We start from the raw sequence: 16,561 nt of genomic DNA, 5'->3' as shown, positions 1-16,561 counted from the left end.
TTTTTAGCAAGCCATCCAGGGCATGAAAATATTCAGTGCTGAAGTGTGGTATATGTAACATAGATCTTTTGTAGAAATGCATTTTTTTAAATAGACTTGAATCTGAAAAAGGAAGGTGAATGGGCATAAAGTAATCTTAGCTGCTGGGCAGTGACACTGAGGCTGTGACTCCAGCCCAGCCAGCACTCTCTGTACAGCTGGAGTAAGAAGAAGACTGTAAATGAAATGTTATAGAAATTGATACAGACAAAATCTTAGGAGGAAAAAGAATTTGCTGCAGATTTTGTTGTGGAAACAGCAAAATTCCTGAAGGCCTGCAGGAAATAAATATGCAGTTACTAGTTCTAGCATGAAACATATTTTCCCATTTTAGTATACCCTTCTCATTACTCTCTCTCAAATATGCTGGGAAAAGTTCAAGCTCATAATCAGTATTTTCACCATCTTCAAATCTTCAAATGTGCAGTATTTCACCTTCTGCATTCCTGTCCTTGCCTGCATATTTGTCTCAGGCTATTTCCACATCTCTGATTTGTTTGTCCTTTACTTTGTTTAGCACTGATTTGCAAGTACTTTGCCTTACAGTATTTTATTTGATAGACATCTCTTAGGCTGAATAAAGAACAGCCCTCAGTGCTGGAAGACATGCTCAGGTTGGCAAATCTCTCTCCAAGTATCCTAGGAAAAGAGTTAGCAGAGCTAAACAATCTGGGAAGGTCTGTAAGAGCAGCAAACAACTTGCAGACAAAAATTGTAGTATATCTAACAAACACAGTGAGAGTACAGATACACAAAGTCTTTAAAATTGTGGCTCTAGTAAGAACTGGACTGTGTGTCTAAAAGTGAATAGCTGCCTAATTCTGAGAGTAAAAAACATGGAGAAAAAATTTTCTAGCAAACAGTGAAGAAGGATAACATGAAATTATGATTAAGAAACAAAGTTAAGATACGAAACAAAAGGAAGAATATATAATTTCTTACTTTTTAAGAGAAAATACTTTGAATATTATCATAATTTCTCCAAAATTCACTATACATTTTCATTTATTAATGGGGTCTAATGGACACGTCAAAGAGTTTCTACTGAATTCAGTCTTAAGTCTCTAATACATATGAACACCAAGTTTCTTTATACCCAAAAAAGATACAGCAATCATAGCTGTAATTTTAACAAAGTTTAACTGCAAACTGGAACAGCACATTTAATACAGAGTAGACATCTCAATGGATTAATTTTTTACCTGTATGGAATACTAAAAAACTAACATGAATTTTAGTATACAGAAATGAGCTCACACAACATAAACACATAAAATACCCATTAAGATTAAAGAGGCCACAGGGCATAATGTATGAGCAATGGCAAAATAAAACCTTGAGAACAGGTAGAAATGGGAGGAAATCAGTCTTAAAAGAATGCGATAAGACATTCCAGAATTTCTGGGAAACGCTGTGTGGGGACGGAAGGCAACTGTTTATGCACAGGAAAAGGCAGAACAAACTCCTCAAACACAATATCTGGCAGGCATGTGCTGCCTTGATCTGCATTACACTCCAGCCAAGCTATGCTCACTCATAATAGCCACAAACCCTTGGCTGCTCTCTTGCATCTGCCAATTCATCCAAGTCCAAGCTGTGAATTGTTGGTGTGGGAAATGAGATGGAGTGGCATAAAATTCATTTTATATGCGGTCATTAATGTCCAATGAATGAGTCAACGTATGAGTGAGTACACATTTGTTCATCTGATGGCTCTTACAGCTTTTTATGTTTTCATCAGTGAACTATATAAATCTCATTTTCCATCACCTGTTGCTGTTTAATAGCAGATGAGAGTTTTATATTCTGTAAGTTTGTGGCTGGAACTTTGTGTTGGGATATGAAATAGGTATGGAATTTTACGTAATCAGAAAAATTAGAAAAGCCCAGTTTTACAGCAGTATCACCATTGGGTACATCATGTAAATTCTGAAAGTTCACTGTTTCAGTTTAGCAGACCTTATATCTGAGACAGTCAGAATACATATACTCTGTTTCACATATATATATTTATATGTATATAACAGAGATATATATATAACAAAGTATATGAGTATTCAAGACATACAGAAAAAAAATTGGCTACCTGTAACCCAGCTCATCCACTGCTAATGCAATGAGCAAGAATAAACAATTTTTTTGAAAGCTGCTATTCCATGACTCATGGAAAATGCTGACAAGGCTCAGACATACTTTGTCTCAGATATTTGTAAGGTAATATGCAGAAGCTAACTTGGAATTACTTTTGCCTGGCTAATCTCTGCTACAAAATACAGAAAATGAAGAGGCTGGGAAACAGTTTCCCTGAAGACATTGTCATATCAAAATATATCACTACTTTTGTGTTGTATCAATCAAGAGCTAGACATAAGATATGTAAAATTAGCCCATCTTTTTTCATACAGAAATGTAAAATGTATGGTTTCTATGCTTTCTATAACTATGAGGCATTTACACAACTATGTTCAAAAAAGAGTAATGAGATTATCTTTCACACAGGAGCATGGAGACAGCAGGATGAAAAATGAAATTTTTCTAGACTGCCCAGAAGAGTGGAAATACAGCTAAGATACTTTTCTAAAAATATGAAAGAAACCTCTCCACAGAGAAGCTGTGGACTCCCTATTTCTGCAGGTGTTCACAGCCAGGCTGGATGGGCTCTGAGCATCCTGGCCTAGTGAAGTTGTCCCCTGTCCATGGTAGGGGGCTGTGACTATATAGTCTTCCAGGTCCCTCCCAACACAAACATTGTAGGATTCTAGGATTCTATGAAAAAAAGCATCTACAAAGACTAAAATGCAGACTAACATCTTGCCAGAAGGGAAACAGCAGGGCAAGAGTAACAGAAAGATAAACCTTTCTGTTGTAACCTAAGTATATATTAGTTCTTTGTTGCATTTTTTATCTGTCACTTCTAAACACTTCTCATGTCTGATTCAAAGGTTATGGCAAATGCCTGTATTTGCAATTTTATCATTACCTGGTTTGCATAAGTGAGATAAAAGGTTACAGAATAACACCAAGAAACTCCTCACAGCATAGGACACCAGATCCCTCACATCTCTTCCTCCTCACCTGAAGGGCAATACATACTATTACATAGTATTACATTTATATCCATATATATTTAACCCTACCCTGGCATCAGGAGAGGCAGAGCTGTCTTGCAGGAGCCACTGCACATGCTGGAGGATCTTCCACATAAATGTAAGGGTCATGTAATCATGGGTCAGACGGGAGAGAGTCACAACACACAATTCAGGAATTTAACATTGTGTTTCATTTAGTTAAGAGGGTTTTTTAAAAGTTTTTATTTGTGTTCAGCTTCTTTGAATTAAAGACTACAGCTGTCAGCTTGATGTCCTCCTTCCCAGACTACAGCAAACTCTAAAACATTTTTGTCATTTTGTCTCTTTTCCCTTTGGATATGCCACCCTACCAAATTGTGGTTTAATTTCTTTTATATGTATTTAGCACCAGGAAAATCTTTATAACCCCTATAAAACACTTTTGCAAGAATCCAGAAGCACTTTAGCATTTTAAAACTTCTTCCAGTAGCTAATCATAAAATAATTTATTTTGTGTGAGTAGCCTCTATAATCCACTGCATGAAGATTTATTTCATTAGTCCTCAGCCTCCTTTTAAAGAGCATGGTATCTAACTTTCATGTATTTTAAAGAAGATAAAGACATTACTTTGCAGTTTGCCAAGAGGGTCAGGAGTCTTCTGTTGTTACATTTTAAAGTAGCAGGGAACCAGATAAAGCAATTGCAACAAGGTTATGTCATAAATTATAGCTATCATCAGTAACAACTTGCTGAAAGATTAATCTGGGACTGAAGTGATCCATTATCTTTATGAAGATATTTACTGGCATGCTGCTGTTTCAGGTATCAGATACTGAAGAGATAAATTAGACAGCACTTGTTTTCAGTGCTCTTCATTAGAAAAAGGACACTTAGAAGATTTTTCTGTAAAAATGCCCGATTCTGGACATATGTCAGCTGGAGCAGGAAGTCCCTGACACTGACATAGAGCACACCTTTACCCTGCAACCTTCACCTTGTCTCTCCTTCACCCCATAGGAAAAAAAGAAAAAAGGGCTTTCACCTCACATATCCATAGCCTTTTTTTATTTCAAAGCCATGAAGGCAGTCTTATTTTAGGGTCTCTCTGGGTCTATGAGCACAGAAGAGAAGGAAGTCAGGGTAACTAAGTCCTCACATCAGGTGCTCGTGTGAGCATCCACAGTGATGGGCACCATCACTGAAAGAACAAATAAATGTTAATGGATTAAGAGGTCTATGCAAACTGGGATGGCATAAAATTACTCAGAGGCCATTTATATAAAACAACAGGGATCAAATGCAAATTAATGCCCTTGGAGTTCTTTCTTTACTTATCACAAATCACTTTTAAAGCTTTTCTTCAAGCAGCTTCAAATGGTTACGACAGAACAGCAGCCATTTTGGGAGATGACACAGGCAGCTGCAGCAGAGCATCAAATAATTACACATCTTGGACCTATCAAAAGTCTCAAAGAAATAGAGGGACTTCAGAGCAGCCTTTAGATAAATACTGGAAAAGTGAAACAGAAAGAACTGAGTTCTTAACATATAATCAAAAGATGATTAATGCCATCTCAGATATTACACAGAACAAAATATAGAGTTATCATATTGTTCCAACAATGTATAGTTTGCTCAGGAAAAATAGGCAGGGGAAGGAGGAGATGTCATATTACAACAAACTGCATCCACACAATACAGAAAAAAAATAAGACACAGACTTTGAAACATCTTGGCCAGGCAATCAAAAAAGGAAGAAATCAGTCATGCTATATATAAGGGTCTTGAACAAATTCTGCAGAGACGGATAAGAAACTTCCTATCCCATCTTTTTCAATCTTCTCTATAAACACCTCTTTCAGCTTAAATTTCTGCTATGCCTTGGGTCAACACTGAACTAAAGGCAAAAGTAAAAGTGAAGAATGAATTGCCGTGACATTCTTGATTTCATCAAAATTTAGCTTGGCACTAGAGTTGAAGTTGAGTTAAATGAAATAAAAGGAAATATTTTACTGAGCTCTGGAGTGTGCTCATAAAACAGAGCATTTTATCAAAGTCACTCTAGAAGGACATGACTGTTTGCAGATAAGTTTCATACACAACAAAACCTTTCTATGAAATAAGCAAAGCCAAAAGTTATCAGACACCACAAAACAGCTGAGGACTATCCAGCCTCCTCAGAGCTTGCTTTCTCTCTAGTTTCTGTGTTAGTTGTGGTGGTGGCAATTGTAAAACTTTATTTTTCATTTACTCTAGAAGGCTAAGAAAGCATTTAATGTGCAATAATAATAAGCTCCCAATGTGACCTAAAATTAAGCTGTCTGCTTAAACTTATAGTTAACTGCCTGATTTATTTAAAGCTGCTAAAACCAAAAACCATTATGCTTCTTGAAGACTTTATTCCCTCTGCTTCATCTGCCAGTCTAAACTAAAGCCACAGTTGCACTTTTACAAGGCAGTGTAAAGTACAAGGTGAAATTTCCACAGGTTGTCATACAGACTGTCAGAGTGCAAAGTAAGACAAGTGTTAAATTTCATTAATATCAAGTACTGCAAATGAGCTTTCAAAACACATAGAAATCTGTTTGCTGCAAAAGTGACACTGTTAAAATATTCCCTACCAACACTCATGAGGTGTTGAACTTGGAGCTTAAAACATTTTAAAACTCTGATTCTGAGAAGGCAAAGTGAACATCTTCCCCTTTTACCACATACAGCAGCTGCAGGAGCCGCAAGTGGTACAGCCTCACTCACAACTTCTTTACCAAACAAGTTATTAAATAGCAGATTCATAATGAAAAGTACCTGTACATAGTACCTGTCCCTGAATTTGTGACTTGATTTGAAAGAGCATGCCTTCCCATTCAAACTGAAATTGTGTCTCTCTTAACAGCATATAAGAAAAAAATTACTGATTCCACACTTTTTATCAGTATCACTCTAAATAAAGATACAAGATGAGAGATATCTTAGCTATTGATCAGAATAGAAATTATATATATATAGCAAAAAATGCTTCTTCAGAATCTGTTTCACCAAAGGAAAGTAAGTAGAAGCCTTGAAACTAACTAAAAATTGTAACAGGATTAGAAAGCCAGCCAATTAAATGTTAATGAAAGAAATGTTATATTAAACCTTAGTGAGTGTCCTAGAAGGCAGCACTGAGCTTAGCACCTCCTGATTTACAGTGAATCAATACAGGCTGAGTTACAGAACCAAACTTCAGAGCTGAAGGATCACAACAGTCACACACTTCTAAAGGGAGACTTCAGCAGAGATGCTCAGTTACACTTATTTAAGGGGGCTGCCATGTAACACACAGGAAAACTTTTCTCCACTCTCTTTAAAGGATTCTAGAAGTACCCTAAATACTCCCCAGTAAAGAGTAGACATGATTGTAATTTGTCTTAATACTGCAAAAGTTCCACCATTTTATATGTACTCAGTGGCATGGAATGTCTCTTCTTCATTGCAACTCCAAAACCAAAGATTTTGCCATTTTGCAATGGATAAAGTGGAATGAATTAACTCAAATTCATTTCAGACTTGACATTAAGTTCATAAAAAGGGAAGAAATGAATGAATCCAAGAGACCTCATGTCCTAGATTAGAAGTGTATGAAATAGCAATTGTATGAAATAGCCTGGATTATCTAAAAAATCTTTAGACAAATATGGGGCTCTAAGAACCCTAAACTGGTATAGCTCATTATTTAGACAAAGAACAAAACTAAAAGAGCTCTGCTTGGGGTATAGGGAGCTGTGTAACCCTGTGGCTGCAGCTTGTAACTCTATGTCTGCTAATGGGGACAGGAGGAAAGCTAAAGCTCTTCCTGTTTCCTTAGTAGAAATCCACCTGGATAAGCATGATTATTTAATTATTCCTTAATCACCTAACAAACACACAGGTGACATCTCTTGATTAATAATGACTCTGTTCAAGCTTGTTGATAATATTTTCATAAAATTAATATAGAAGGACAAATACTCCTATCTGTTTAAAAACTATTCAGCTGCAGATGTGGTGTTCACTTCCCAGAAATCTATTTAACTTATCCCTGATTAACTGGTCTTTCCTCTTGCTATTTGAGTAGGCAGCCCAACTGAATTCCATATCTGCTATACCATACAGTTATATGAATTAACCTGAAAAAATACTATTTTGTGGAGGATTAATCTTTAATCTATTTAATACAAAGAAGGTATTTGAAACAAAGTCATATGAAATGGATATGGGCAGGTGTGTATATATTTAGTCAGCCTACCACCAAGCCTTTGTGCATACCTGACCTTATCTTTTCCAAACAGACCCAGTTATCTTTTTGTACGATTCAGCCCATGGGGACTTATTTTGATTAATTTCAGGAATATTCAAAATACCTCTGCCTATTTCCTGTGTTCTTCAGAACTCAGCAGGGCATCAGCAGATATAGAGCTATTGTCAGGAAGTATCCTGAATTGCCAAGAGGCTGGAAAAACAAGAGTCCTTATTTTGTCCCAATTCCTACCAGACCAACTGCCAGTATGCAACAGTTTGGCTCACCTGGCCATCACTGGATATAATCAGCTCTGTGAGCCCTCTGTTTTGCAGGTGGTAAAGAAATAAAATTCCACACTTCCTGCAGGAAGACATTCTGTGAACAAACCAAATCTTCCTACACTGTCGTCTTTCTATACAAGTATGGCTGAACTTATTAAAAAAAAATCACCCCAAAACAAAACAAAAAGCCTTTTCTTCTTTCAATATGCTAATTTCAAGTAATTCTGTGCTTTGTTTCTCTCTAGGCTTTTTCTTAAGTAATTTCCAAAACCAGCATGTCAGTCTCTAACAAAACAGTTCAGAACAGATATCACCATGATACCACAGAAATACCAGCTGAGGAGAGATGGACTTTCATGTTCAGAACATTTCATAAACAGTTCCCAAGGTTATTTGAAATGTTCAAGTTCCTCTCATTGTGGCATGGATAGTATAAGCTAAAGACCTTTCCATGTCTTAAAAGCATCAGCCAACCAAGCTTACACTATAAAAATGGAAATAAATGTTTTTCAAAATGATTGGTGGTAAAGAATTTATAAATCCCTTGGAATATTTACAGGATAATTACACATTTCTTTATTTTAGATATAAACTGCTATGGCTACAAAGACATAATGAGATATATCCTCTTCTCTGGAGCCAATTTCTTAAACTCTCTGAAAGCCACACAGACTCAGGTGAACAATTATTATGTCCAGTACTTACTAGAAGGTAAATTCAATACCTGGAAGAAGCACAGGTATTCATGCTGCTCTCCATCACCACACAAAAGAAAGCACTAATAGCATGAATATGAGGGAGCAGATGACAGATGAGAGAGAAGGGAGTATTGTGGTTTGGATCTTACAAAACTCAGATCTCAATGTGAAACAGGAGCAACTAGACCACTATCAAATTCTCCAGCCTTCTTTCAAACACTGCCATGAGTGTAAGCTTTGCACACAACTGCCACAAACCATCCTTTCATTGGTACAATCAGAGCAAATACCACCCTTAAAGAGTATGCACTAACTACCTTGTTACTTTAATTCACTATCAGTAGTTAATGTGCATAGGTTAAATTACAGTTCAGAGCTAGACATTGATACTTTAAAGAGGATGCCCATTTTCATACTGGAATGGCAGCAGGTATCAGATTATTATAGCTTTTAATACACAACACATCTGTATACTGAACAGTATTAGACCTACTCCTCTACTATATAGTAATGTGTAAGTATTACTATATAGAGATTATTTAAATTTTTCTACTCCCCTATTCTTTTAACTTTTAGAATTTAAGGAAAACTCGCTGCAAACAGGCAAACTTTTTGTGTGTTCTCTGATTTCCATACTGAAAGAGTTAGAGTACAACTGTTTAACAATGTTATCTATTAAAGGCATTTTTCTGAGGCATAGACCAACTTGGGTATCATTACACTGGATCTACAGAAAATCTATAGCACAGAAAATACCCAGGTAATTTATCACGGCATGGGAAAGTTTGTGCACAGGGACAATTATCTTTCTACTCTCACACAATTAAACACTCACCATTTATAGCAGTAATAAATTCATGCTTGCAAGTAGATCATACTGTAAACAACTTACTAAATATCTTTGTTAATTTCTCCCCTTCTCAAATAGCAAATATCATCTAAAGAAAATGTATATTTACCATGAGAAGATAGCAGTAAATCAATAAAAACAATCTAGAAATATTATTAAATCTCAGAGAAGTAATGTGGTCAAGAGAATGTTCTTTGTTTCATATGCTAGTATTATCCCTAGAGACTATAATTCACCTGGGTATTCCCTTTCCTAAATTTCTGGATATGGGAGTATTGGACTTTCACTTCAATCCATTTGCAACAAATCTTCTTACAGGGTCTTTTCCTCTGAACCTCTTGGTTTATGAGAATATAAAGTCTACAAGTTTTACCATCTTAGTTCATAGTTATAGTTTAGAAAGGGCAAAATGGTCTCATAAATCTGCTAGGCCCTTTATGACAGACACATCAGTGTTCTATTTCAGGCTTCAGAACATAAAACATAGAACATAAATATACTTTCCAGATATTAGGAATATCTGCAGCAAATAATGGATCACAGTGACAACATCTTCAAGCTTAAATTGACTAAGCTTGTTCAGAGCCATAAATAACAGAGTTGCATTTGTATGGCCAGGCTGCCCTCAGGACCCCTAATAGAGGGCAGTACTGTGCTCTGCTGGATGCAGCTGAGCTTGTCACTACTAGGGATCTCCAGTTGTCAGAGACAAATTCTAAAGAAACAAAGAAAGGACTTACCCAAATATTTTAAGTATGAATGAATGCTCCAATCATAGCAACTCTGAAGCAGTACTATCCTAATTTAAAAAAGCACTCAAGCAGTAAAGTAGGCAGAAGTCAGATAGGATGAAACCCCTATATGAAATACATCATACTATGATATGTTTAAGTGCTTAGCTAAATCAAGATACTTCTGTTTTTTGACTCAATGTTGCCAATATGAGTATATACTATGATGGAGGAACAACAACCTACTGAGAAGGGTGACAAAAGAACAGTTTGAAAGAGACAGCTAATCATTACACCAGGAATTACTAAATTTTGCAAAGTACAGATTAGCTAAAAGACTAAATTTATTTTTCAGCATCTATTTTTGAAAGTGGTTTTAAGATATGCACATCAACAGCATTTTAAATACAATTATTTATTTTTCATTTATTTTGTAAAAGCTAAAGAAGTGAGAGAAAGTTCACACTGAGGCTTGTTGTCATCAGGATGTCTAATGGTAGTTAGGTCTCTTGGCTGGTCAGACAGCTGCCAGGACAGCTCTCATCACCTTCAGCATTGGGATGATGATTTGGATGGAAAAGAATTATGACTGTCATAAGGCATCAAGGCAACATAACGCAAGGTGAACTTGCAGGTAGCTAGAATCCATTATATAATGAATTTTTAAAAGTTTAGGCAAGCCTTGAAACTTTGCCAAGTGTTCAGTGTGTCATTAACGTAATGCACTCTTGGTGTTGTTGTAATAGCAGGTGTTGACCTGTCTTTAAGGCTTTTTCTTTGTAGGACATAACAGAGGACTCACTGTAAAATAATTTGGTAATGCCTTACAATCATCATCACAGAAAACAGGGGGAAGAGCACTAAGCATATACAAGTGAGCATCAAAATCTCTATCACCTTAGTTTTAGCTGGGGTAACTACGTTAGATGACCAGAAAATGTATTGGCTGTACAAGGCAGAGATGAGCAAGCTGGTCTAGTGGAAGATGTCCCTGCCCATAGCAAGGGGATGGACTAGATAATCTTTAAAGGCCTCATCCAACACAAACCATTCTGTGGTTCTGTGGAAGTTAACTGCAGCTTCTGACAGTTTTAGCTGAATAGCCACTTCAAGACAGTTCTGCCGAAGGGAATACACAACACTTCAAAAGCACTCTACAGCAAGCAGTGTCTCCAGCAAACAGCTGAGCCCAGAGCAGGGAGGCACAGAATGCTGGAGCTGAGTTACTCCTGAAATGAGCTGTCTCTGCAAGCTCACCAGAGCAGCACAAGATCCCAGCCCAGCCTGGCAGGAGCCTTGCCTCTCACTGGGGTTGGTTTGGGTAGTGTGTTGCACATGAGTGAATTTTAGCTTGGCACTCAGCGCTTTACTACCATGTACAGACACAGCCTGGGCTGACACACACACACCTCTACCTGCTCTGCTGACCAGGGTAAAGATTCCATATGAATGATGCTCAGCAGAAACATGGATCCAGCAGGGTTCCAAGAGAAATGCATCTCTAAGGCACCAGAGACAGGCTGAGTCACAGCACAGAATACCAAAGCAAATTGTGAAAGGAAAGCCTTTATACATAAGAGATCTTAATTTAATCAGGAACTCATAGAGTTCACCTCTTTGCAGAAACTGCCCACCCATGTGTATTTCCTGCCAAATGCTATAAAAAGCCTGTGAAAGTTTTTTAAAAGGTTGGATTTCATTTGAAGGCAGCTGAAAGGCAGCTAAGGACCAGAGTCATGTTTCAGTGAAGAAGCTATGAAGTTTAGAAAAAATAAGTGAATAAACTGATACAAAACTTGGCTGGACTCTGGAGTGTGGCTCAGATTTCTATCCAATAATGTATTCTTATCTATTTATGATTTAATATTTATCAGACTAAGGATTTTTAGATACAGAAAACCTGCTAAAAGATACCACCTGACATGCATTCAGAAGCTGATATGCTACTAGATACTAACACTAACCTAATTTTTTGTCCTTGGAGAGGGAGCTCCAGAAACCAATCCATTCTTTATAGATCTGGTAGAGAAAAAACATTCTTTTGTAAAGGTTTTTCCAATTGTACAAAATATGTCAGGAAAGACTTACAAATAGTAACAACATGCAATTCCTTCAAACAGAATGAAACTTTTGCTATGGCCATTGGTGTATCAGTTGCACAGATTTTAAAGGATTAAGACCCAGAGAAAACCAGATGACCAAGAAGAGATAAAAGATTTGTTGTTTATTTTGTTCTTCTCATAACTGATTCTAATACCAGTCAGTAGAATCAACTACAATAAAGTCAATTGACTAATTTTTGGCCCTAAAGATTTTATTTATCAATAGCAGACTATGAAAGATGAATAGATATCTGGAATGAGAAAGCATTTGTGAAGCCTGTAATTTTATATCTTCTCTTTGGTGCCAAAGAAATTAAGGACAACATTCAAAAATCCAAGCTGAGTTCAGCAGGAACTGACCCAACAGGAGGAATTCAATTTGTCAGAACAAATACAGATGCCCACATTTAAGCTGGCCATGGCCACCCCAGACCTACTTTGTTCTCAATGGTGAGAACTCAACGCTTTTATTGTGCAACTGATCTTATTACATAGGGCATATCAGCAGTCTGCCAAATGAATCTCTCCAAGTATGTGACAGATGTCCAAGGTTAGATGAGATTAAACATGCCCTTCGTGTTTCTGTGATTCATAAGTCATCTAACAGATTCAATAGGAAGTTTCTTCCAAGCATTAGCTTTACTGAAGCTTGAGAGTAGAGTCAGTAGAATCATTATGTAATGATTTTGTAGGCACACCATGACAATTCTGTCTGATAAAAATATTTGCCTGTAATTCTTCATTAAATTTAAAGTTACCGTGTAGCAACTGCAAGAGGTTGACGGCTGCCAAGAGCCGTGAGATTGCTGAATAGAATGGTATTCTGGAGCTGTGCCCAGAGCTGAGACAAAATTTGACTCATCTTCATGCATACATTTCCAATAAATCATCAAACTAAAATAAGGATTTACCTCCATCATGAGGTTCCAGCGATACCGTGTTAGAGCTAAGAATTGATTACAGTATCAAGAGAAGCTTCTAAGAAACTTTAAAAGAAAGGTGATCTTTCCATAGATATATTTGATGGAATGTTTGTGGTCTGGAGTTTTGTTCTCCCAGAATGCACGTGTCTCAAGCACTGATTCAGTTGTTGGCAGCAGAATAAATAAAATATGAGCTCCATTTTGTTTCTTTGTACAAATTCAGAGCTTATTAACAAATATGCCCCAGCCCTGGGTGCATTCAAGGCCACTTTGAATGGGGCTTGGAGCAACCTGGGACAGAGGAAGGTGTCCCTGCCTGTGGAAGGGGAACTGGAAACTGGTGGTCTTTAAGGTCCCTTCCAACCCAAAGCATTCTAGGATTCTAAGATTCTGTGAACTACGGAAGTGTGTAGGAAATACCATATTTGGGAAGACTATGCCTGCAAAAATTTAGAAACTGTAGGATGAGAACTGAGCTCAATCAATCATAGGTATTTTTGCTTGCATTTTCAGCTAATAATCATCCAACTAAAATGGAGATGAAAAGATAAAAGAGAGGGGGAGACAAAGAAAATAAGTAAATTGCAAACTATTTACCTGAACTTCATTTTGTTCAAACAGCTTTATGTTACAGCATTTTACTCAATCTTTTTCTGACCTATCTGTTGAAACCAAAAGTTTCTTGACATCTATCCTGGCACTTATTGAATGCTCATGCACTTTTGAGTGCAATGGAGTAGTAGTCTCAAGTGAGGATTTTAGGCATCACCATGATATAAACAACAATATAAAATACCTTCAACAGCTAAGTGACTAATATTCTATCTTTTTTGATAGTTAATATTTTAATTGGCATACTGAAGAGATCAGTAAACAATTATATAGATATGGAGATTTTTTTAATCTACCTTTTTTTGAACGATTGGTGTAGCACTTTTTCCAAATCATTCCAGATTATGGAAGCACTAAACCCTATTAGTTCAAAAGAAATCCCATGAGCTTTAGTCTCTGTCTCTTAAGTACATATAATTTGATTCCAATACTTCTATTGGATATCTAAATAAATTTCAAAAATGCTTGTACATCTACTGAGAAAAGCAGTTCTGTTTTTTCAGATGGATAACCTCTCTAAGTGCTGCTCTGGATTTTTTAAAAGAATTGGTTAAAAATGATAAAAGGAGGAAGTTATCAGCAACCACTCTTCACAATATTTCATTGCATCAGCTTTAGCCACAAGGCTCATACTGGCCAGTCGGATTGCAGCATTTTGATATGTAGAGAACAGAAGGCTCAAAAAGACAGAAGGGAATTCATAGTGTTAAAATAGTATGAACAATAGATACTGTAACAAAATACTGTCTTTTGTTATCATTATGCAGTAATACAATAGCTTAGGTTATTCTTAATATTTTGTCTAATTACTATTAAAATATGCAACATTTAATCTTACCACTGAGAAGCCAGTGTAGTAAAGATATCAGTGATTTCAGGTTCTTGGAACAGTTTCAGAAGTTCTGGTTCAGATGATAAGTCAGCAAGGATCCTTAACTCAATATGGGAAAAGTCTAGAAAACAGTGTTAAAATGTATCTATTGCTCTAAAATAAAAACATACCTGCATTTTAACCAGTCTATCGCAAATTAAAATGTAAGCCTGGAGTAGTCAATCATTTCTTCATTCTCAAAAAAGGCAAATGCCTGTAAGAAGCTCATCCTGAAGATGCTATATTCCAGCTATGGATCACAAAGTGTCTCAATCCTTCATTATCTTCATGTGTCAATTAATCTTATTAGCTGTTTCTACTCACAAGGCTAAAACATCATCCACTTCCAAAACATAATAAGGAACACACATCACATAACAAAATTAATTGTTACTCAGGGATTTGACAGCCTTGTAAAATATGTCATCCAAAGGAGAGGGGAAAAAGACATGAGAGAACTGTGACTATTAATATGTATGAGAATAATAATTCACTCTCTCTTACCTGCTGCTAAAAATGTACATCCTTTTTTTGAAACAAACAGAGTTCTTGGGGAAATAGTTATTATGTCCTCTTCTTTTCCTAGAGAGGAGATACACATTTAAATCCCAAACTGCAGTTCAAAAGTATTGTGCTGCAAACCATAGAAGGTTTATACCAAATACACAGCTGACACCAGAGAAATGGCAGTGTAAGCAAACTAGCAGAGCACCAACTGCCAGCACCACAATTATTTCACTGTATCAGTCATGTACAACTTTACCTCCACCATTCTTTGCAGCACTGCTTACTTCCTTTCTCAAATCCAAAACCTTTCCTAAACACAAGCTATCAAATATATACAATAACTAAAATTATTCACAGATCACTTAATAAAGGATATGCTCATAAAGAATGACCTAGAAAAATAAGTAAAAAAATGTATTTTTGTATCTTTGAACATGCTGCAGCAATGTGATAATAACCAAATTCTGAGATGGTAGGGGAATATAATATTGAGAACATACAGCTGTCATAGGCATCCAAACTGTAATGACAGAAATCCCCAATAATATGATCAAACACTAACACAAGGTACTAGAAACTGAGTGCATCCAGGGAATATCACTTGACATAGTGTAGGGAGGGATAGTGGTTTGAAATGTGACAGAATCTGGACAGCATAAAAGTGAAGAAAATAGAAAAAATGTGTCTTGATACAGGAAAAACTTAGAAATTCATTTTTGAGAAGCATATAAGATGATTAACAAAGTCTCCAGAAAGTTTCATATGCTACAGTTATGTCCAGCACCTCAGGTTTATGCTGCCCCTGCTGACACAATTTTTAATAGCAACTTTTAAAAAATACTTATAAAAATGACTCATGTAGATAAAATAAAACTGCTGTCAAAATTTTACATTATCTTCCCTAGCCTCCTGTTTAATGACCTGTATTATTTCCAACACAGGGAGTGAATAGCTGTGAAAAGGCAAAGCTTGCCCTTAGCAGAGAAACATTGAGCAGCACTGGCCAGCTGTGGCTGCAGGCATTCCAGGAGGAGAACGTGTGTTCCAAAACCTTTCTCATATTTGAGTCTGCTCCTGTGGGCTTCTCTCTTTATCGCTTGGCTCATGCTTTTCTAGACTTCACTTTGATTCTCTCTGAACCATCTGCCTTAAATCATCTGCCTTAACACATCTGTTATCAAAAACAACACATCTGACTAACTACTGGTGTTTAGTTGTGAGTATGATTAAAATGGCCCAGCTTAAACATTGACTCAGGCAAAGCCTTATGAGCTAAATACACAAAATCATCCCTAGGATATTTAAGATGTATCATTTCATTTGGAAAAAGTGAGGGAAGCAAAATAAATCTAAAAGCTTGTAACTATTTAAATCAGGGCTAAAACACCAAATATTTTTTTTCAGGAACAACCAGAAAAAGTAATTGGTTTAAATGTTAATGTAATTGATCATCTGATATTTAATGCTGGACCTCTCAGCTTGCTTCAAAATGTAATACCACACAGTAAAATAATTAGATAAAACTGTCTTTTCACCTTAATAAAAACACAGTTTACCTTTTATGTACTGTTTCTTTGCAATTGTAACTGGATGTTTAGAGATACCCTGAATGTTCTACAA

General features: G+C 36.4%; 1 protein-coding gene across 1 annotated transcript in view; it reads right to left on the bottom strand.

Moving 5' to 3' along the window:
* POLN (DNA polymerase nu) overlaps positions 1-16,561 on the bottom strand; it is an 88,767-nt gene that overhangs the window by 37,284 nt on the left and 34,922 nt on the right. Inside the window, exons 15-17 of the mRNA XM_066549223.1 lie at positions 16,498-16,555; positions 14,939-15,016; positions 14,402-14,516 (exon numbers count right to left, since the gene is read on the bottom strand). Coding sequence (XP_066405320.1) covers positions 14,402-14,516; positions 14,939-15,016; positions 16,498-16,555 — 251 coding nt within the window. The remainder of the gene's footprint in view (positions 1-14,401; positions 14,517-14,938; positions 15,017-16,497; positions 16,556-16,561) is intronic.

The sequence above is a fragment of the Molothrus aeneus genome, chromosome 4, assembly GCF_037042795.1.
Source record: "Molothrus aeneus isolate 106 chromosome 4, BPBGC_Maene_1.0, whole genome shotgun sequence".
NCBI classification, from domain to species: Eukaryota; Metazoa; Chordata; class Aves; order Passeriformes; family Icteridae; genus Molothrus; species Molothrus aeneus.
Note: the sequence above shows the minus strand (reverse complement) of the source record. Positions and strands in the feature narration are given on the sequence as shown.